This window comes from Aegilops tauschii, chromosome 2 (assembly GCF_002575655.3).
Source record: "Aegilops tauschii subsp. strangulata cultivar AL8/78 chromosome 2, Aet v6.0, whole genome shotgun sequence".
Classification (NCBI taxonomy): Eukaryota; Viridiplantae; Streptophyta; class Magnoliopsida; order Poales; family Poaceae; genus Aegilops; species Aegilops tauschii.
Window position 1 is genome coordinate 6,373,249 of NC_053036.3, and position 21,393 is coordinate 6,394,641.

General features: G+C 46.7%; 2 protein-coding genes across 3 annotated transcripts; one reads left to right on the plus strand and one right to left on the minus strand.

The window, feature by feature from the left end:
* Window positions 1-2,391: 2,391 nt before the first annotated feature.
* Window positions 2,392-4,305, minus strand: LOC109733822 (cytochrome P450 76M5-like). The gene has a single exon (XM_020293033.3). It carries the CDS (start codon window positions 4,296-4,298, stop codon window positions 2,760-2,762), a length of 1,539 nt encoding a protein of 512 aa, XP_020148622.1. The 5' UTR covers window positions 4,299-4,305; the 3' UTR covers window positions 2,392-2,759.
* A 3,557-nt stretch (window positions 4,306-7,862) lies between these two features.
* On the plus strand, window positions 7,863-10,226 carry LOC109733821 (obtusifoliol 14-alpha demethylase). 2 transcript variants are annotated; one of them, XM_020293032.4, is made up of 3 exons: window positions 7,863-7,929; window positions 8,258-8,775; window positions 8,916-10,226. In XM_020293032.4, coding segments are annotated over exons 1-3 (1,542 nt in total). In that variant the 5' UTR covers window positions 7,863-7,928; the 3' UTR covers window positions 9,939-10,226. The 2 variants fall into 2 exon arrangements, with proteins under 2 accessions (XP_020148621.1, XP_040257208.1); XM_040401274.3 differs by lacking the exon at window positions 7,863-7,929 and having other exon boundaries at window positions 8,115-8,775; window positions 8,916-10,215.
* The last annotated feature ends 11,167 nt before the right edge of the window (window positions 10,227-21,393 follow it).

Sequence of the window (21,393 nt, forward strand, 5' to 3'; positions counted from 1 at the left end):
ATCACTAAACTAGTGATGTTTACGTAGAGACTATTTGATGGTAATAAGGTAGCTTTTTTTTTCTGAGCACAATACAAACACAAGCGCTAATATATACGCGCATACACTCACCCTATGAATGCACACACGCACACTTTACCCCTGTGAGCTCCTCCGAGAGATTGAGCTGGCATATCATCTTAAAATTTTACGAATTCAATGTAGGCGTCTCGTAGTTGACGGGAACGTCTCCTCCCACTAAATGCACATCACCGGAAATTCTGAAATAAATCTAAATAATAAGGTAGCTTCCTGGAAAGTAAAATTTTGCCCAAATAATAAGTGTCACGTGTGGCACGATGCTCTTCGCCCTGATTTTTTTAAACTAAAGTTGTCATTCGAAAAGAAAAAAACTAAAAAACTAAAAACTGCCATCTGAAAAGAAGTCTAAAGTTGTTATCCTCGCATCACTAAACTTGTCATAGAAACGTTCGAAGTTGTCATGTGTTCCTGCCACACATGTGCATTTATCAGGGGCCAAAATTTATAGTACAGACTTTGAAGTATCCAAGATTAAAATAATAATTTTTAAAGACTCGCAGTTAATCAGTCGTTTGATGTGGATGCATGTACTCCCTCCGTCCGGTGAAGAGTGTACATCTAGCTTCAAAATTTATCCACAAAAGAGTGTACTTCTATCTTGGCCATGTATTAAAAAAATTGCTAAAAATTGGCCATGTATTAAAAAAATTGCTAAAAATGTTGGCCATGTATTAAAAAAATTGAACTTGTATTCAAAAAATGGTAAACATGTACTAGAAAATATTCTTGACATATATGAAAAATATAGAATGAAAACCAATAGAAAGAAAGGAAAAAAAATGAAATCCAAAAATGAAGAAAAGGAAAAAGAAACAAAGAAATAAATGAAAATAATAATTGCAAAACTATGAAAACCAGTAAAGAACTAAAGAGAAACCAAAAAACTAGTGAAAACCAAGAAAGAAACAAAAATTGAAGAAAATGGGGAAGAAAAAAACAGATAAAACCATGAAAGAAACAAAGAGAAATCCAAAGAACCAAGAAAAAAATGGAAGTATAATGATGAAAAAAATGAAAACTAGAGGATAAATAAGAAAACCGAAAAAAATAAAGGAGAAAACAAAAAAAATGGGTATTTCCCTCAAGTTGGTCGCGCCTCCTATCTGGACATGAACCCCACCTTGGTGGAAATGGCCAGATGCCCCACCCACCACCTGGCATCGATTCCCAGGGAGAGTTCTCTTTTTCTCCCTATTTTTTTGTTTTACTATATGTGCTAATGGTCCGTCCCATTACTACGGACGCTTCAGTGAGAGCTCCTTCCCTCTCGCTTAATGCGAGATATAGCTCTTGCGGTGGCCTAGAGGAGTAGCCACCATCCTAAGGCTTGTGCGCTTCAACGAGGCAATTGTGTGAGGTTGATTTAAGATGTTGTACACATGAGAGGCTGAGATTAATGGGGCGCGGGTAGTGTAGTTGGCTACATGGAGTCATGTTGAAACTGAAGCTGGAGTCTGACAGAAGACTTCACTCGGTACAGATGGAGGGCTACGACATACGTAAGTGGACATAAAGTCAAAGCCTATTTCTGTGGGAAAAGTGAATAACATTTTGTTCAAGCTGGAGCTCAGTGGTCCGAGGACGTGAAACTCTGCATCGGTCGGTGATGATCGGTGGTTCTTTGCAGTCAGAGTTGAGGAGGTGTGGGTTTGTGACCCTGGGGACTCTACTAGTAAAGCCAAGGATCGACATTGTGATAGTAGTGAGCCATGCGGTAAGTATGGGACATGGCAACAGACCAGGGTTCTAATGGTCAGCCATGTGTTAAGACACGACTACGAATTTGACTTAGGATGGCTATAAGATGACGGTGAAATTACTTCAAGTTTCAAACAATCATTCAAGAAAGAGGGAGGATGTTGAGATCAGGTAACTTTAATATATGGTGTCTAATATGTAAGTTATTCATTTTCACACACATCAAGGAAGAGATAATCAAAGTGGTGATACAATAGTATTGTCAAATATGGTGACTCAATGATCAATATGTGATGATGTTGAACGGATACTCCAAAAGTTTGAAGCGCGTAAACTATAGTGAAGAAGAACTTTATTCATTCAAGCGTTGACCGTGACGAAAACAAGAAGAAACTACATTTGTAGGTGGAGTCTCAGAGTATCAGATACTCATGGTATAAACTCAAGTCCAATGTATATGGAGGTTGGATGCATCGACTAATAGAAGGTGATGGAGAACATTCACGAAGGTGGAGTTTGTTGAAATTGTGTCGAATATTTTGTACAAAGTAGATTACAGTTGGACTTGAAGTCATACTACGTGTATTCGAGGTACGAACTAGTGTTGGAGTAGGACACTTGCATCCCAAGCCTCCTATATAACGGGTGTAGACACATGATGTCACCTACGCAAACATAATAGCATAGGTGCACATCAGGAGCCACCGGCATGTGCCGGCCTCCGGGTGGCCGGTATGCGGTATTATAGTGATATCAATGAAGAGAAACGTCGGTCGTCATGACCCAGGGGTGTAGCCCAGCTCGATGAACCTCGTTAACACATGTGCTATGATTGCTTGGTGGTATGCCTCGGATTATTTTAACAAATATACTCCTCAACGTGCCATGGAGAGTTGGAGAAGTTGGACTACTTTTTTTTGTGGAGGACGAGATTGGACAACATAGTATGGAAATCTTTGTCACGTTGACATGTCCTCCCGTCACGAATCTTGCTGAAGAAAACCGTTACGTGCAGAGATGTGCACCACGACGGGCACGGCCTTGAGTGGGACAGCCATGACGTTGGCAGTGGTAAATCTCTCGCTCACGTCAAACTCCGCTGCCGAAACGCCGTCCGGTGGCCGCCACTCGAACGCATGCAGCAGCGAGGCCAGGATGAACGGCACGACGCGCTCCGCCATCGGCACGCCGGGGCACCGCCTCCGGCCGGACCCAAACGGGATGAACTCGAAGGCCTTGCCCCGGAAGTCCACCACCTGGTCCGCCTTGCCCAGGAACCTCTCCGGGACGAACTCGTCGGGCCTCTCCCACGCCGCCGGGTCCCGCATCATCGCCCACGCGTTGAAGATGACCGTCGAGCCCTTGGGCACGGCGTAGCCGCCGATCTCCACGCCATCCTCAACGGCCCGGCGGGGCAGCAGTATCGGCACCACCGGGTGTAGTCGCATGGCCTCCTTCACCACGGCCTGGAGGTACGGCAAGCCCGCCGCGTCGTTCTCGCCGATAGTCTCCTTGCCGCCGAGAGCATCGTCTATCTCCGCGCGGACCTTTGCCATGATGGCCGGGTTCTTGAGTAGCTCCGCCATTGCCCACTCGACGGTGAGCGACATCGTGTCGCTTCCGGCCGTGAAGACGTCGAACAGTATGGCTGTCAGGGTGTCGCGGGCGATCTTGCCCGTGCAGAAGAGCTCCAGGAAGTCGCCATGCTTCTCCTCCGTGGAGGTGTTGGCAGCAGCTGCCATACGACCGTCGATTATGTCATCCAATAGACGGAAGATTTTGTCGATGCGTATCGCCGTCCAGCGACGCCATCCTTGCAGGTCGAGCCGCCGAAGGCAAGGGACGAGGTCGGAGATGTTGGGCTTGGCAATCACCGCGATGAGATCCTCGACGAGCTCCCGCACTCTCTGCGCTGACTCGGCGGCACCCATGTCGACCACGTCGACAGAGCAGAGCGCGTTCGACAAGACGTTGAGCACGCCGCCGTACAGTGCCTGGCCGACGTCCACCTCTGTGTCGGCGCGGTCCCGGAAGTAACTCACCATGTCGCGCACCTTACGCTCGCGGGCGGCGCGCGCCGCGGCGAGGCCGCGCGGGGAGAAGACGTTGGCGGCCACGATGCCGCGCAAGCTCTTCCAGAGCGGATCGGAGCTGGGCAGCCATATCATGGACCGGTCGGAGTGGCCGAGCGCGCGTGCGGCGTCTGGGATGGCGTGCGCAGCCAGGCGCCGGTCATGCTTCGTGAATGCCTCCCAAGCCGCGTCGCGCGAGGACACGATCACGGCGGTGGTGAGGCCAAGCTTGAGTGTCATGACGGGGCCGTAGGCGCGAGCGAGGTGCGCGAGCGTGTGGTGGAGGTTGCCGCCGAGGCTGAGCATGTTGCCGACGAGAGGGAGTGGCGTGGGACCCGGTGGCATCCGCCCCGTGCCGGCACGGCGTGTGCGTGCCGTGATGGCCATGCAGTAGAGGAGCGAGACGACCGCGAGCGTCGGCCATAGCAGCCAGAGCTCGATCTCCATTGGCTGGTTCCTGTTGTGCGGGCTGCTGAGGGGAGAGTCTGTCGCGGTATATTTATATATCAGTTTGACTAATTCACATCTAGATATTTTTTAAGAATGTCACATCTAAACTTTCATAAATATATAATGCAGTAACAAGAAACAAAAGAAATTAGGATAAAAAAAAGACTACAAACAGAATGGACATCAGCTTAGATGTGCCCTCCTGGCATCTGCATCTAGACGATAGACGATGCACATAAGCATAACTTAGATAGCACGATGTCATATCAGAACTAAGAGCAAGAGCATTGCAAAACCAGCTGACTATACGGTCGGTGGACGCGTGTGGGTGTGTGCGTGGACAATGACCAGGCAATTCTTAAATTCTTTAATACTCCCTCCGTAAACTAATGTAAATGCGTTTGGATCCCTACAATAGTTATCTAAACACTCTTATATTAGTTTAAAAGAGAGTAACTTATATCCATACTAAAACATGCAACGTGAATTAAAGTACGTAGATTATCACACGGACATATAAATGCACATTTTGATTACCAAAAGATCTCCACAGTTCATATAATCCACATAAAACGACGGACAAGTTTAAATTAGATTACTAAATTCTTCAAATACAGATGAAGACGGCGGAGCTTCACCACCCTTGCCGCCTCCGCCGCTGCATTTGCTGCCTCCCACTCGGACTACTCAATGCCCAACTAAAGCGCCTTGGCGTTTGTCCTCCAGAGCCGGCGGGCGTCCATCTCGCCGTTGTAAGTGACCGATGATACACCCACGCGAGGAGCCGCTCCTCCTCGTCAGGCACCGCCGGCATCCTGCGACGGTGGCGGGAGGACCATGCGGCCGCCCTTTCCCTTGCCCTCTGCCTCTCGTGGTTGGAGACGCGTGGCTCTGAATCTGGAGTTTGCGTTCACGGTGCTGGCAGAGAGGGCACTAAAACACACCGCTGCCCTTTCGGAGCAGCGGGAGGAGGCTGACGGAGGGGCGGCGTGAATTGAGCTGCCCTTGCGGAGCTGTGCGCTGGGTGGAAAGGGCCAGCTCTGACATTGGTGCTGCGGCCGGGAGCGACAAGCGGCATCGCACCGTATCCGGAGCTGCCACCCGTGTCCACTTGCGAGCGCTGCAACGCGATGCGGAGGCCCAGCTCGTCGTCGTCGCCAGATGCACCATGGAGGAATGCGTCTGAGGCGTCGTCGCGAGAGCCATCGGAATGGCTGCCAGTGCTGGACTTGTTGGATGGAGATCGGAAGTTGACGGATTAGAGAAGGGGGAAGAAGAGAGGAAGACCGGAGCGGAGTGAAGTGAGGTTAGGGTTCGATCCGAATGAGGTTTTTGTGGGGTCATAGTGGGCTAGAGGTGGGCTAGACTGACGTAGCAGACGTGCCGGGCCGCCTCATATCCGCCCTACATTTGGGCTCGGTATGCAGGGTGCCGGTCAACCTGGGTATTAAAACCGGTTTGGTCTTTTTTTGACCGGTCAAAGATTGGTACTTTCGCATGGGCGTTTGAGGTCGGTTTGAGTCGTCCGGCTATAGATACTCTAGCTAATTGATAACCTGCTTTTTTCGTTGTAGAATTTCTTTTCCTTGTAGAATTTCTCCTTGACGTGTCACATAAGCTGGACTTAATTTGGGCACACTGTTCTCCGAGGAGTGGTGGTTTAGTCAAAAACTACTGGTTGGACACGGAGTAGAAATTGAACCTTCACAAAAGACTGAGAAATGAATGGCGAGGGTAGTCAATAGTGCTTTTTGGTCTTTGGCTCCAGGAATAACCGCTTTTGCTTTGTTTTCTACGTTCAGTGAGAGAAAGCACTCGTGTTTCTTTGAGAAGATAGATATGACCAAAATATCGGCCGATACCAACTTTGTTTGGGACTGTCTAAACGTCAGGTACCTGAAAATAGATCGAGCGTCAGTCACTTCCATTCTCGGCCATACAATGAGTATCCAATGGCTGTCATCTACGCACTGTTCTCTCTTAACTCCCCCCACCACCGTGTTGGGCACCGGCCCGGCCATCCCTCTAAGCCCGGCCGCACCAGTGAAAAATTCCGGCAATCGCCTGCACCCCACCCTTAAGATAGATAATGGGACCATGGCTCCCCACTAAATAGATAATGAGGCTATGGTTTCCCCCTAAGATACATAGCGGGTCTGGTTCTTCACAAGTATTGGTTTCTTCTTCTCCGACGAGATCATGCATGCTAGAAGGAAGGAAGGAAGAAGGTGACTGACACAGCAACAAAATTCAGGTACCTGAGAAATAGTAAAACTTGTTGTGTTTTTACCGTGGTTAACTATATTTTTTTCTTGACACTCATATATTGTCGGCGGCCCATAGGATTTGTGTGCCAGCGGCCGGCGGCTAGGGTTGGATGAAACACATAGGGGTTGTTTTTAAATAGTATAAAGTTTGCCGAGTTCTGGACCATGGGCTCTCGGTCAACGTTGCCCATCGTCACAGAGCCGTCAACTGCAAACGCCCGTGGCACGTGGCACCTATTTTCTGGGTGCCATGGAAGAGGCTCCCGGCATGCATCCCATAAACCGTGTTTGCTTTGTTTGCCGAGTACTTTGGGCCAGGCGCTCGGTGATGTATGATGTGTGCCGTGTTCTACTGTTTGCCGAGAGCTGTACTTGGGTTACACAACTTTTGCGGTGAACCCGTGCTTCGACACTCGGCAAACACGAACTCAGTAACGACCATTTTTTCAGTAGTGGGGAGAGCCCCACAGTCCCTAGTTGCCCCCCTAGGCTCGTTACCTTGTTGAAGATGTTGGTTCCAAGGCTGCTTTGAGGGTGATAGCCTTTGTTCTGGCATCTGGATATGCTGCTATAATTTCCAGCATCGGCGTGCGAGCGGTAATTCATTCTTAAAGGTGTTGTCTTGGGGAGATGTGCCCTTTGTATGTAACTATATGGCTTCTAGATTGTGTGGTAGGATTTGGATATGCTGCCAGATAGCCTTGTTTTTTTTTCTTTTTTTCTTTTTTGTCAACGCCGAGTTGATATGCATTAATGCTTAGCTTTGCTTGCCATTGTTTGAATAATTAATAATATATGATTTTGTGCATCATACAGAGGCCGGGGGTATTTTTCTCCTTTTCGATTTGTTTTTTGGAATCTACATACCAGATTTTTCATTTTTGCGGGTAAATGTACATACCACATTGCCGTGTGAGACATGCAACACAGCCATCCGCAGATCGGTATGCAGTGCACATTGCCCCAACACAAATGACTTGACCACCAGCTGTAGCTGACCGTAGTTCTCATACTCTTGGTCAGGCACGGCAGGTTCGGCAGACTTCCATGGCCACGGCTGACCGTCTCTCATACGTTTTAGACTTGCATGACCAAGGTTGGTAAATTATTCTATTCGGTGTTGCAAGATGCTAATTTATCTAACAAACGCGACTTAAATCTCAACTTCAACTGGAAGGCACCACATGTTCATACATGCCGTACCTGTGCAGCATGTAATAATAATAAAGTTTGAGTGACAACTTGACTTTGGGCGGCGGGCTTTATAAAGCCATGCCATCAACCTGCTTCAGCCGCGCTGATCGATTGCGTGGGTGACCCTAGCTGAAGGTCCTCCGAGTTGCTGGCCTCCGTATAGATCAGTAAGTTCTCTTTTCTTGCCTATCAAATGCAATGTATCCTTAGAAGGTTCCTATCAAATGCCTATCAAATGCAATATCGCGGGAACGCCCGTGTGGGCAATGAGTGCTAATAAGAAATGAATAGTACCCTATAAACTCTATGAAAGTAGGCTAAAAAACTTGCATCCATGTCTGTAATAGGAACATTTTGGAATGACAGCAAATAGAAAAGTGTTATCACATGTGCTCCAAAAAGCAAAACCACGCACACGCACTTGATTATTGATGGGTGCATGTGCATGTCTCGAGTACACACAAGTCGCACCTAAGTTACTGACTCGTTTTACAGTGTTCTTACAGTACAACCCCCATCGCATCTGGAGTGCAAATATGGAATTTCCGGGAGTCCTTTGGCTAGCATTTGTTCCTATTTCCGTTGCAGTCGTGTCGATCATGATGGCACGACGACGGGCGACGTCCTTCCTAACAACCAAACGATCACCTCCTCCGCCGCCCACGGCCGCAGGGGCTCCCTTTCTTGGCATCCTCCCAGCACTTGTCGCCAAGGGCCCGCTGCGAGTGCTCCGCGACGCCCACGCGGAGATGGGGAGCGTGTTCACGGTGAGACTGTTGCATCGCAAGGTCACCTTCCTGGTCGGGCCAGACGTATCGAGCCATTTCTACCAAGGGCTGGAGTCAGAAATCAGCCAGGATGAGGTCTCACAGTTCACCACTCCGACCTTCGGGCCCGGCGTCGCCTTCGACGTGGATTTCGTCACTCGGCGCGAGCAGTTCCGCTTCTTTGGCGACGCAATGAAGCCGGCCAAGCTCAGAACCTACGCCCGCCTCATGGTGCGCGAAGTGGAGGTAGGAAATGATAAGATGGTACCTTTAATCAGTTGCCTCACTTTTTCGTCTTAACTCTTGCTAACGGATATAAGTGTATATATCCCTACAAAAAACACAGCATATATAAGTGTACGTACGTGTGTATGTTACGCGTGCAGTACTACTTTGCGAGATGGGGACAGTCCGGCACGGTTGACTTGAAGCAGGAGCTAGAGCACCTCGTCACACTCGTCGCCAGCCGATGCTTGTTTGGGGAGGAGGTTAGGGCGAAGATGCTGGTCGAGGTCGCAACGCACCTCCGTGAACTAAACGACGGCATGCGCCTCGTCACCATCCTATTCCCGCACCTGCCGATCCCGGCGCATCACAGACGTGACAAGGCGCGCGCTAGGCTCGGCGAGATATTCTCCGACATCGTCAGCTCCCGCAAAGCAAGCTGCCCTGATGGCAGCCGAAACGTCGTCGATGACATGCTCCAGTGCCTGATCGATTCCAGGTACAAAGACGGTCGCGCCACGACCGAGACGGAAGTGGTCGGAATGCTGGTCTCTGCGCTGTTCGCGGGCCAGCACACAAGCTCCAGCACGGGCACGTGGACCGGAGCGCGCCTCCTCGCGCGCGCCAACGCCAAGCATCTGCGCGCTGCCGTCCAGGAGCAGGAGCGGATCATGGCGCGGCATGGGGACCGCGTGGACTACGAGGTCCTACAGGAGATGGACACCCTCCATCGCTGCGTCAAGGAGGTTCTGCGGCTCCACCCGCCGGCGATGATGCTGTTGCGCCATGCGCGCCGGAGCTTCACGGTGCGGACAAGCGAGGGCGTCGAGTACGAGGTCCCTGAGGGGCGTACGGTCGCGAGCCCGCTGGTGATCCACAACCGTCTCCCGCATGTGTACAGGGATCCGGAGTCGTACGAGCCGGACCGGTTCGGCCCCGGCAGAGGAGAGGACAGGGCAGGCGGGGCGCTCTCGTACACGGCGTTCGGTGCTGGGCGGCATGCGTGCGTCGGCGAGGCGTTCGCTTACATGCAGATCAAGGTGATATGGAGCCATCTCCTGAGGAAATTTAAGATGGAGATGGTGTCGCCGTTCCCTGAGACGGACTGGAACGTGGTCATGCCAGGGCCCAAGGGGAAGGTCATGCTCCGCTACAACAGAAGAGGGATGTCGACGGCCGCCTAAATCATGAGCCCACAGAGACGTACGCTACGCGGATGTGACCGTTTGCTTTGTCCTGGCACCAATAAATTACCGATCTCGCCTAAGTTGATCAACCGTTGCGCCATGCACAGTTGATCTACTGTGTTTTTTCGACAAGCCAACGCTATAGTGCACTTTCCTGAGTGACATACTTTACGTGTGTGTCCACCTCGTTTTCTTCTTGAGTGAGACTAGAGCTAAATACTTTACGCCTTGTCAATAAATTGTACCGCCTCTTGGGAAAATATAAGGCATAAATTTGGTTTATAAATAGTATTGTTGGTGTTCAAGAAACAACTTTCGACAAGGGCATCCTCAATTAGTAGGGCAATTTATCAGTCTCTCCGCGTATAGCAGTGTCGCCGAGTTTAATATTTAAAACCCATGTCAAACAAAAGGCTCTCAGCTTATAGCTCTGTACCTCCACAATGCCCATCAAAACACTCGGTGTACTCTCCTTCCATGTGGCCATACTCCCCGCAACTGAAGTCTCTGTGGCAGCGGGCAGTATAAACCGCGTGCTCCCGACGGAACACACGGCTTAGGGCATATACAATGGTTGATAAGAGAGTCTTATCTTAAGTCTTGTATATAATTAAGAGATGACAGTACAAAAAAATATGTCTACAGTGGGTCATCTCTTAGTCTTATCTTCAATAACTAGCTATTCCTAAAAACGTGCTGAGACATATTATGCTAAGAGATCATCTCTTGTCTTCTCTTAAATAAGAGAAAATAGAAGACAAGCCTTTTCTTATGAATTCTCTCACCTCCACCTCATCATTTATCCTACGTGGCATTGCTAAGATAAAACCATTGTACATGCCCTTACAAAATACAGTTTCTTTTCTTTTCTAAAAGCTGAAAATGTTTTGTTTTCCATAAGCCAACTGTCCACCAAACAACACTCGGTTTAATTGTGTTTTCATAGTCATCTTCGAATATTTGCCATCTCGGTTCGATTTCATTTTTCTCGGAAGACACTGCTTACATAATACCCTTTTTTTTCTAAAAGCTGAAAACGTTTTGTTTCCCGCAAAAAAAAAAAACTGTCCACCAAACGGCACTCGGTGTACAATGGGATATTAACCGCACCACACCGCCTCGTCCAACCAGTTATGTACCGCGCGTCCGCGCGAACACCTCTCTCTTTCCCGCTCCTCCGCCTCCCCTGCTTCTACATCACCATTGTTGCCTGCCCGAGCTCTCGCTGCTAGCCGCCCGGCCTCCACAACCTCAATGCTGCGACGCCGCTGATCTCTGCGGCACGTGTCGCAATGGGTTCACGCCTTCATGGCTCGAGATTCTGCGGCTTCAAGATCTATGGCCTCACGATCCGAAATCGGCTTGAGATTAGGCAGCTCCAGGCTCTGCGGCTTCGTGGTCCGGAATTTGCCAACTTGCGATTAGGCGGCTTCATGCATCACAGCTTCGTGGTTCGAAATGCGGTGGACTCTACTTCGTGCCACGGATACCTAGGCATCACCAACCCACGCCTCGTCCCATCCCATCATTACTGGCGAGAAGACTTGTGAGCTACTCCCTCCGTCCCAAAATAAGTGACTCAACTTTGTACTAAAGCTAGTACAAAGTTGAGTCACTTATTTTGAGACGGAGGGAGTACATGTTAGTTTTGTCTCAACAAGCGCATCATGATGATAATGTCTGGATTCCCGCACCCACATCTCGTGAAATGGGAAACCGAATAGGAAATGGGACATGCTGCAGTCCATTGAGGCTGTTATTTCTGTTTCCTCGAGGGATATATAGAGGGGGGAGGGCATCTTCCCGACGTGCCCACCTCCGCTGCAGATCCATTTTATCTTCCTGTGCTCTTGACATCATTGTCTGGCGCTTCTTGCCGTACGAGCCCCCTTTCTCCGTCCTCTTTCCCCGTTCTTGGAGCAATGCCGAAGGGAGAGATAGGTTGCGACCGAAATCTCGGCTGGAGCAGGCCCCAGGCCACCTCCGCCAACAAACGCGTGAAGAAGAAGATCGGCGTGGGTCGGACGTGTCGTACGCTTGCGCTATGGAGGTTTCTTATCACGGGCGCGGATCACTCCTTAGATGCTCAAAGACTCGGACCAAGTCGGAGCAGCTGCTGCCCGATTCGCTGCCTCTGGTTAAACCGGAGCAATGATGTAAACTAGAAGCATACGTGCGCTTTGCCAAGCCATTTTGCACCTTATCATTGTATATCAAGTTTTGTTTTCCTTGTTACGTTATGCTTTACTATATATATTGTTCTATAAGAAATTACACATGACAATCGCATGAAAATGTTCAGAAGACTTATCGAGTGAAACCATGTTGGTTTGATACCAACATGATCATATGTTTCAGAAAAATACAAAAGATTGGGAGTGACTACTAAAATGAGAGTGAATTTTTAGAATCGTGGTCCCTGGTCCAGTCTTGGATGTTTCCAAATTTGAATTGGATGGTCCTGGAATATGTGCCGGTAGTATCACTTAGTAGGTTTTTCTTACTAACTGGTCAATTTTCTTCTTCTTAATGATAGGCAGCAGGTTCGAATATAAGAGGTTTGCCGGTTGCTAAAAAAAAGCTTTGACTAATGGCATACCCGGACTTTGGCAATTCGTTAGATCCATCAGGCTGCCCATAATGGGAATATCATAGCTAGTATCATGCATGTCAACTAGACAATTTTGATGAGGTGGCATAGAATTTAATGAATAAAGAGAGGGTTGAGTATCGTAATAAATATTAACTAGTATGTGTCTTGCATGATAATAAATAAGATCATCTAAGGTACTAATCTATGATACTATCCATTACGGAGGTAGTATCATACAGTAGTATCATATGCATGATACTAATTTATGATACTCCCTCCATTTTTATTTACTTCACATATTAGCTTTGACCGAAGTCATTGACCAAGTTTGTAGAAAACAATATGAACATTTAAAGTAACAAAATTATATGATGTGAAAATATATGCAATGAAGAATTCAATGGTATTGATTTGGTGGTGTATATGTTAATATATTTTTATACAAACTTGTTGAAAGTATATAAAGTTTGACTTTAGACAAATCTAATATGCGGAGTAAATAAAAACTGAGGAAGTACTACCCACTACGGGCAGCCTCAGTGCCAACAAACCTCTTATTTTCTTTCTTGCACTTGGGCTAGTTGTATCGAATTTCTTTTTTTGCAGGAAGCTATTTGTATGGACTCGGTGATTGTAAAAAGCTGTTCAAGTCTTACCCGCAAAAAAAGAAAAGAAAAAGAAAAACAAGCTGTTCAAGTCCAATCATACTAGTCCGGCACGGCAGTATACTCTTCAGCAGGAACCAGAGAGAGGGCTGTTTGTCCAGGTCCCACTTTTCAGCAGACGTCGGCGCACGACCTGCCTCAGTCGGGGTTCCAATGCTGACAAACAAATTTTGATAGAAAATACTACAATTCTCGTATGATTTCCAGAATTTATTGTGATACATTAGTGGTTCAAAAAATAATTGAATTTTCACGTACGTATGTGGACGTTCCTAGAGCCCCCGCCCTTCACGGCATACATTAATCTGCTGATGGTGAAATATGTAGCGTGACGTGTGTGTCATCTCGTCTTCTCGCGGGTGCTTGTCTTGTGGAGCTGTTTTGAGTCGATCGTACGCGTGAGAGGTACACCGTAACACCTACGAAAAATTCCACAGCCAATATAATGCGTCAAGCAGGAAGTCTACAATGAAAAAGTGTAAGTTAGTTGGTTCTGATGTGACCTCGTGACGTGAAATAAAATAAATTTTGTTTGTTGATGTGACCGGGTGCTTGTCTTGTGGAGGTGTCTCGAGTCGTACGTGAGAGCTACACCTATGAGAGTGCTATACACCGTGGAGCATATATGACTCCATGATGTTTCACAGCCAATTTAACACGTCTAGGAGAAATTCTACGAGGAAAAAGGGTCAGTTAAAGGAGTAGTTCTGATGTGACTTTGTGAACTGAAATAAACTATGTTTGCGGAGTCAAGTCAGACTCGATTCCGCATGCCACCAAAGACTCCATGATGTGTCCCAGCCAACATAATACGTCAAGGAGAAATTTTACAAGGAAAAAACAGGGTATTAGTCAGTTCTGTCGTGACATCATGACATGTAATAAATTACTCCATCTGTTTCAAAATATAAGGTGTATTTATTTTTGTAAAGTCAAACTTGTATACGTTTGATCCAGTTTCTTGAGAAAAATATAAATATTTATAAGACAAAATGAGTATCAAAAGATTCATCATGATATAAATTTTCATATTCAACTGTTTTCTGGATCTTAGGATATCGTTAAGTGTAATGACAGTCATAAACAACTTTGAGAGTATGATGTTAGAAGAACGATCATATTGAATCAACCCAAACTTGTTTGTTATACTTTGAGATACAATCATCAGAAGTCAATTGTTATAACACGAAGTATTTCTTAGAACATGAGAGTATCATAGTCACTTCTTACCGTATGATAACCTTTGGGGTTTCTCAGACGTCATCTGTAACACGATGATCATAACGACAACTTACAGGTTCATCGGAAAGTTTTTCAAGAGACTAGATCGCTCAAGAGTGGGATTTTCTCCTCCGGCGATGAAGAGATATTTTTAAGGCCCTCTCGGTGTGACGGCATCCATCATCGTCTGGCCAGACACAGCTGACTAGGTCACGGGGATGTCGGAACATGTCAACGAGAAAGAAAAAAAAACATGTAACGAGAAGATCGATATAGTGAGCATGTGTATGACTCAAGAGGATACCAATAAATTATATATAGGTATAAATATGATTAGGAGGCTTTTATATTTATTTAAATATCACCAAGGCTTAAAAGGCCAAGTGGTGGAAAGCATATTGGGCCACTTGGGTGCAATAGAGGTGACCCCCCTGAAGGAAATATGCCCTATAGGCAATAATAAAGTTGTTATTTATATATCCTTATATCATGATAAATTTTTATTATTCATGCTAGAATTGTATTAACCGAAAACTTAGTACATGTGTGAATACATAGACAAACAGAGTGTCCCTAGTATGCCTCTACTTGACTAGCTTGTTAATCAAAGATGGTTAAGTTTCCTAACCATAGACATGTGTTGTCATTTGATGAACGGGATCACATCATTAGAGAATGGTGTGATGGACAAGACCCATCCGTTAGCTTAGCACTATGATCATTTAGTTTATTGCTATTGCTTTCTTCATGACTTATACATGTTCCTATGACTATGAGATTATGCAACTCTCGAATACCGGAGGAACACTTAGTGTGCTATCAAACGTCACAGCGTAACTGGGTGATTATAAAGATGCTCTACAGGTGTCTCCGATGGTGTTTGTTGGGTTGGCATAGATCGAGATTAGGATTTGTCACTCCGTGTTTCGGAGAGGTATCTCTGGGCCCTCTCGGTAATGCACATCACTATAAGCCTTGCAAGCAATGTGACTAATGAGTTAGTCACAGGATGATGCACTACGGAACGAGTAAAGAGACTTGCCGATAACGAGATTGAACTAGGTATGGTAATACCGACGATCGAATCTCGGGCATGTAACATACCGATGACAAAGGGAACAACGAATGTTGTTATGCGGTTTGACCGATAAAGATCTTCGTAGAATATGTAGGAACCAATATGAGCATCCTGGTTCAGCTATTGGTTATTGACCGGAGATGAGTCTCGGTCATGTCTACATAGTTCTCGAACCCGTAGGGTCCGCACGCTTAACGTTCGATGACGATCGATATTATGAGTTTATGTGTTTTGATGTACCAAAATAGTTCGGAGTCCCGGATGAGATCACAGATATGACGAGGAGTCTCGAAATGGTCGAGACGTAAAGATTGATATATTGGATGACTATATTCCGACACCGGAATGGTTCCGGGGTGTATCGGATATTTACCGGAGTACCGGGGGTTTACCCTAACCCCCCCCCCCCCCCCCCGGGAGTCAATGGCCTTAATGGGCCCTAGTGGAGAAAGAGGGCAGCAGGCAAGTGGTGGGGCGCGCCCCCCTTAGGCCCAAACCGAATTGGTTTAGGGTTTGGGGGTCCGGCCCCCCCTTTCCTTCTCCTCTCCTCCTCCTTCCTCCTTCTCCTAGTAGGAATAGGAAAGTGTGTGGGGGGGGGGCAAACCTACTTGGAGTAGGATTGCCCCCCCTTGGGCGCGCCTCCTCCTAGGCCGGCCTCCTCCTCCCTCCCTCCTTTATATACGTGGGTAGGGGGCACCCCAAAGGACACACAAGTTGATTGTTTAGCCGTGTGTGGTGCCCCCCTCCACAGATTTCCACCTTGGTAATATCGTTGTAGTGCTTAGGCGAAGCCCTACGTCGGTAACTTCATCAACACCGTCATCACACCGTCGTGCTGACGAAACTCTCCCTCGACCTCAGCTGGATCTAGAGTTCGTGGGACATCACTGAGCTGAACGTGTGCAGATCGCGGAGGTGCCGTACGTTAGGTACTAGGATCGGTCAGATCTTGAAGACGTATGACTACATCAATCATGTTGTCCAACGCTTCCGCTTTCGGTCTACGAGGTACGTTGATAACACTCTCCCTCTTATTGTTATGCATCAACAGTGGCATCCGAGCCAGGTCTATGCATAGATGTTATATGCACGAGTAGAACACAAAGAGTTGTGGGCGATAATATACATACTGCTTACCAGCATGTCATACTTTGATTCGGCGGTATTGTTGGATGAAGCAGCCCAGACCGACATTACGCGTACGCTTACGCGAGACTGGTTCTACCGACGTGCTTCGCACACAGGTGGCTAGTGGGTGTCTGTTTCTCCAGCTTTAGTTGAATCGAGTGTGGCTACGCCCGGTCCTTGTTGAAGGTTAAAACAACACACTTGACAAAAAATCATTGTGGTTTTTGATGCGTAGGTAAGAACGGTTCTTGCTAAGCCCGTAGCAGCCACGTAAAACTTGCAACAACAAAGTAGAGGACGTCTAACTTGTTTTTGCAAGGCATGTTGTGATGTGATATGGCCTAGACGTGATGATATATAAATTGTTGTATGAGATGATCATGTTTTTAACAGTTATCGGCAACTGGCAGGAGCCATATGGTTGTCGCTTTATTGTATGAAATGCAATTGCCATGTAATTGCTTTACTTTATCACTAAGCGGTAGCGATATCGTAGAAGCAATAGTTGGCGAGACGACAATGATGCTACGATGGAGATCAAGGTGTCAAGCCGGTGACGATGGTGATCATGACGGTGCTTTGGAGATGGAGATCAAAGGGCACAAGATGATGATGGCCATATCATATCACTTATATTGATTGCATGTGATGTTTATCCTTTATGCATCTTATTTTGCTTAGTTTGGCGGTAGCATTATAAGATGATATCTCACTAAATTTCAAGGTATAAGTGTTCTCCCTGAGTATGCACCGTTGCGATAGTTCGTTGTGCCGAGACACCACGTGATGATCGGGTGTGATAAGCTCTACGTTCACATACAACGGGCGCAAGCCAGTTTTGTACACGCAGAATACTCAGGTTAAACTTGACGAGCCTAGCATATGCAGATATGGCCTCGGAACACTGAGATCAAAAGATCGAGCGTGAATCATATAGTAGGTATGATCAACATAGTGATGTTCACCATTGAAAACTACTCCATCTCACGTGATGATCGGACATGGTTTAGTTGATTTGGATCACGTGATCATTTAGATGACTCGAGGGATGTCTATCTAAGTGAGAGTTCTTAGGTAATATGATTAATTGAACTTTAATTTATCATGAACTTAGTCCTGGTAGTATTAGCATATCTATGTTGTAGATCAATAGCTCGCGATGTAGCTCCCCGTTTATTTTTTTATATGTTCCGAGAGAAATATAAGTTGAAAGATGATAGTACCAATGATGCGGACTAGGTCCATGATCTGAGGATTATCCTCATTGCTGCACAGAAGAATTATGTCCTTGATGCACCGCTAGGTGACAGACCTATTGCAGGAGTATATGCAAACGTTGTGAATGTTTGGCAAGCTCGATATGATGACTACTTAATATTTTAGTGCACCATGCTTTACAGCTTAAAACCGGGACTTCAAAAACGTTTTGAACGTCATGGAGCATATAAGATGTTCCAAGAGTTGAAATTAGTATTTCAGACTCATGCCCGTGTCGAGAGGTATGAGACCTCTGACAGTACTTTGCCTACAAGATGGAGGTGAATAGCTCAACCAGTGAGCATGTGCTCAGATTGGCTGGGTACTACAATCACTTGAATCAAGTGGGAGTTAATCTTCCAGATAAGATAGTGATTGACATAGTTCTCTAGACACTATCACCAAGTTACTAGAACTTCGTGATGAACTATAATATGCAAGGGATGACGAAAACGATTCCCGAGCTCTTCGCGATGCTGAAATCGGCGAAGGTACAAATCAAGAAAAAGCATCAACTGTTGATGGTTAACAAGATCACTAGTTTCAAGAAAATGGCCAAGGGAAATAAAGGGAACTTCAAGAAGAATGGTAAGCAAGTTGCCACTCCCATGAAGAAACCCAAAGCTAGACCCAAGCTTGAAACTAAGTGCTTCTACTGCAAAGGAAATGGTCACTGCAAGTGGAACTACCCTAGATACTTGGTGGATAAGAAGAATGTCAAAGTGAACAAAGCTATATTTGATATACATGTTATTGATGTGTACTTTACTAGTGTTTATAGCAACCCCTCAGTATTTGATACTGGTTCAGTTGCTAAGAGTAGTAACACAAAAACGGGAGTTGTAGAATGAACAGAGGCTAGTTAAGGGTGAAGTGACGATGTGTTTTGGAAGTGGTTCCAAGATTGATATGATCATCATCGCACACTCCCTATACTTTCGGGATTAGTGCTGAACCTAAATTGGTGTTTGCGTTAAGCATGAATATGATTTGATCATGTTTATTGCAATACGGTTATTCATCTAAAGTCAGAGAATAATTGTTGTTCTGTTTACATGAATAAAACCTTCGATGGTCATACACCCAATGAAAATAGTTTGTTGGATCTCGAACATAGTGATACACATATTCATAATATTGAAGCCAAAAGATGCAAAGTTAATAATTATAGTGCAACTTATTGTGGCACTGCAGTTTAGGTCATTTTGGTGTAAAGCGCATGAAGAAACTCCATGCTGATGGGCTTTTGGAATCGCTTGATTATGAATCACTTGATGCTTGCGAACCATGCCTCATGGGCAACTAAGACTCCGTTCTCCGGAACAATGGAGCGAGCCACTGACTTATTGGAAATAATACATACTGATGTATGCGGTCCGATGAGTGTTGAAGCTCGCGGCAGGTATCTTTATTTTCTGACCTTCAAAGATGATTTGAGCAGATATCACTACTGGAATCTGGCATTTTGCTGTCTGCCTCCTGTTTGCCGTCTGCCAGCTGACGGCAAAGAGGCTCTTTGCCGTCCGCTTTGTGTAAGCGGACGGCAAAGAAAGGGCAGATGGCAAAAAGGCTATTTGCCGTCAGCTGCTTCTTTGCCGTCAGCCAGCTGACGACAAAGAGCTAGAAGACAGATGACAAAGAGCCAGGTGGGACCCACAGGGCACGGCGTGGCTAGGTCAGATTCTTTGTCGTCTGCCTGCTGGACCTTTGCCGTCCGCTGGCGGACGGCAAAGAAAGGGCCCAGCTAACGGCAGTCTCCCCCTTTTGCTATGCACGCCCTTTGTCGTCCACTAGCGGACGGCAAAGAACGTGCCCTCACTTAGTAACGGCCGCCCCCTCTCTGTCTCTCCAGCCCCACCCCCTCTCTCCCCTCTCTCTCACTCCACCCCGCGCCCCCAACTAACCCGCGCCCGCACCCGCACCGCCGCCGCCCGGACGCTGCCGCCGCCCCACCCCACTGCAGCACCACCCCGCCGCCCCGGAGCCCTGCGGCCCCGTCGCCACCACCGCCCGGCGCCTGATACGTCTCCAACGCATCTATAATTTTTTATTGTTCCATGCTATTATATTATCTCTTTTGGATGTTTAATGGGCTTTACTAAGCACTTTTATATGATTTTTGGGACTAACCTATTAACCCAGAGCCCAGAGCAGTTTCTATTTTTTGCCTATTTCAGTGTTTCGCAGAAAAGGAATATCAAACGGAGTTCAAACGGAATGAAACCTTCGGGAGAGTTATTTTTGAAACGGAAGCAATCCAGGAGACTTGGAGTGTACGTCAGGGAAGCAACGAGGTGGCCACAAGGCAGGGAGGCGCGCCTGCCCCCCTGGGCACGCCCCACCCTCGTGGGCCCCTCGTGGCTCCCCTGACCGACTTCTTTCGCCTATATATATCCATATACCCTAAAAACATCAGAGAACAAAATAGATCGGGAGTTCCGCTGCCACAAGCCTTTGTAGCCACCGAAAACCAATCGGGACCCTGTTCCGGCACCCTGTTGGAGGGCGGGGAACCCTCACCGGTGGCCATCTTCATCATCCCGGTGCTCTCCATGACGAGGAGGGAGTAGTTCACCCTCGGGATTGAGGGTATGTACCAGTAGCTATGTGTTTGATCTCTCTCTCTCTCTCTCTCTCTCTCTCTCTCGTGTTCTTGAGGTGATACGATCTTGATGTATCGCGAGCTTTGCTATTATAGTTGGACATTATGATGTTTCTTCCCCTCTACTCTCTTCTAATGGATTGAGTTTTCCCTTTGAAGTTATCTTATCGGATTGAGTCTTTAAGGATTTGAGAACACTTGATGTATGTCTTGCCGTGCTTATCTATGGTGACAATGGGATATCACGTGATCCACTTGATGTATGTTTTGGTGATCAACTTGCGGGTTCCGCCCATGAACCTATGCATAAGGGTTGGCACACGTTTTCGTCTTGACTCTCCGGTAGAAACTTTGGGGCACTCTTTGAAGTACTTTGTGTTGGTTTGAATAGATGAATCTGAGATTGTGTGACGCATATCATATAATCATACCCACGGATACTTGAGGTGACACTGGAGTATCTAGGTGACATTAGGGTTTTGGTTGATTTGTGTCTTAAGGTGTTATTCTAGTACGAACTCTATGATAGATCGAACGGAAAGAGTAGCTTCGTGTTATTTTACTACGGACTCTTGAATAGATCGATCAGAAAGGATAACTTTGAGGTGGTTTCGTACCCTACCATAATCTCTTCGTTTGTTCTCCGCTATTAGTGACTTTGGAGTGACTCTTTGTTGCATGTTGAGGGATAGTTATATGATCCAGGTATGTTATTATTGTTGAGAGGACTTGCACTAGTGAAAGTATGGACCCTAGGCCTTGTTTCCTAGCATTGCAATACCGTTTACGCTCACTTTTATCATTAGTTACCTTGCTGTTTTTATATTTTCATATTACAAAAACCTATATCTACCATCCATATTGCACTTGTATCACCATCTCTTCGCCGAACTAGTGCACCTATACAA

Coding starts and splice junctions, on each gene's coding strand:
- LOC109733822 (XM_020293033.3), bottom strand. CDS start 4,298: ATGGAGATCGAGCTCTGGCTGCTATGGCCGACGCTCGCGGTCGTCTCG.
- LOC109733821 (XM_040401274.3), top strand. CDS start 8,194: ATGGGTGCATGTGCATGTCTCGAGTACACACAAGTCGCACCTAAGTTA. Junction 8,776..8,915: donor TCATGGTGCGCGAAGTGGAG/GTAGGAAATGAT, acceptor TTACGCGTGCAG/TACTACTTTGCGAGATGGGG.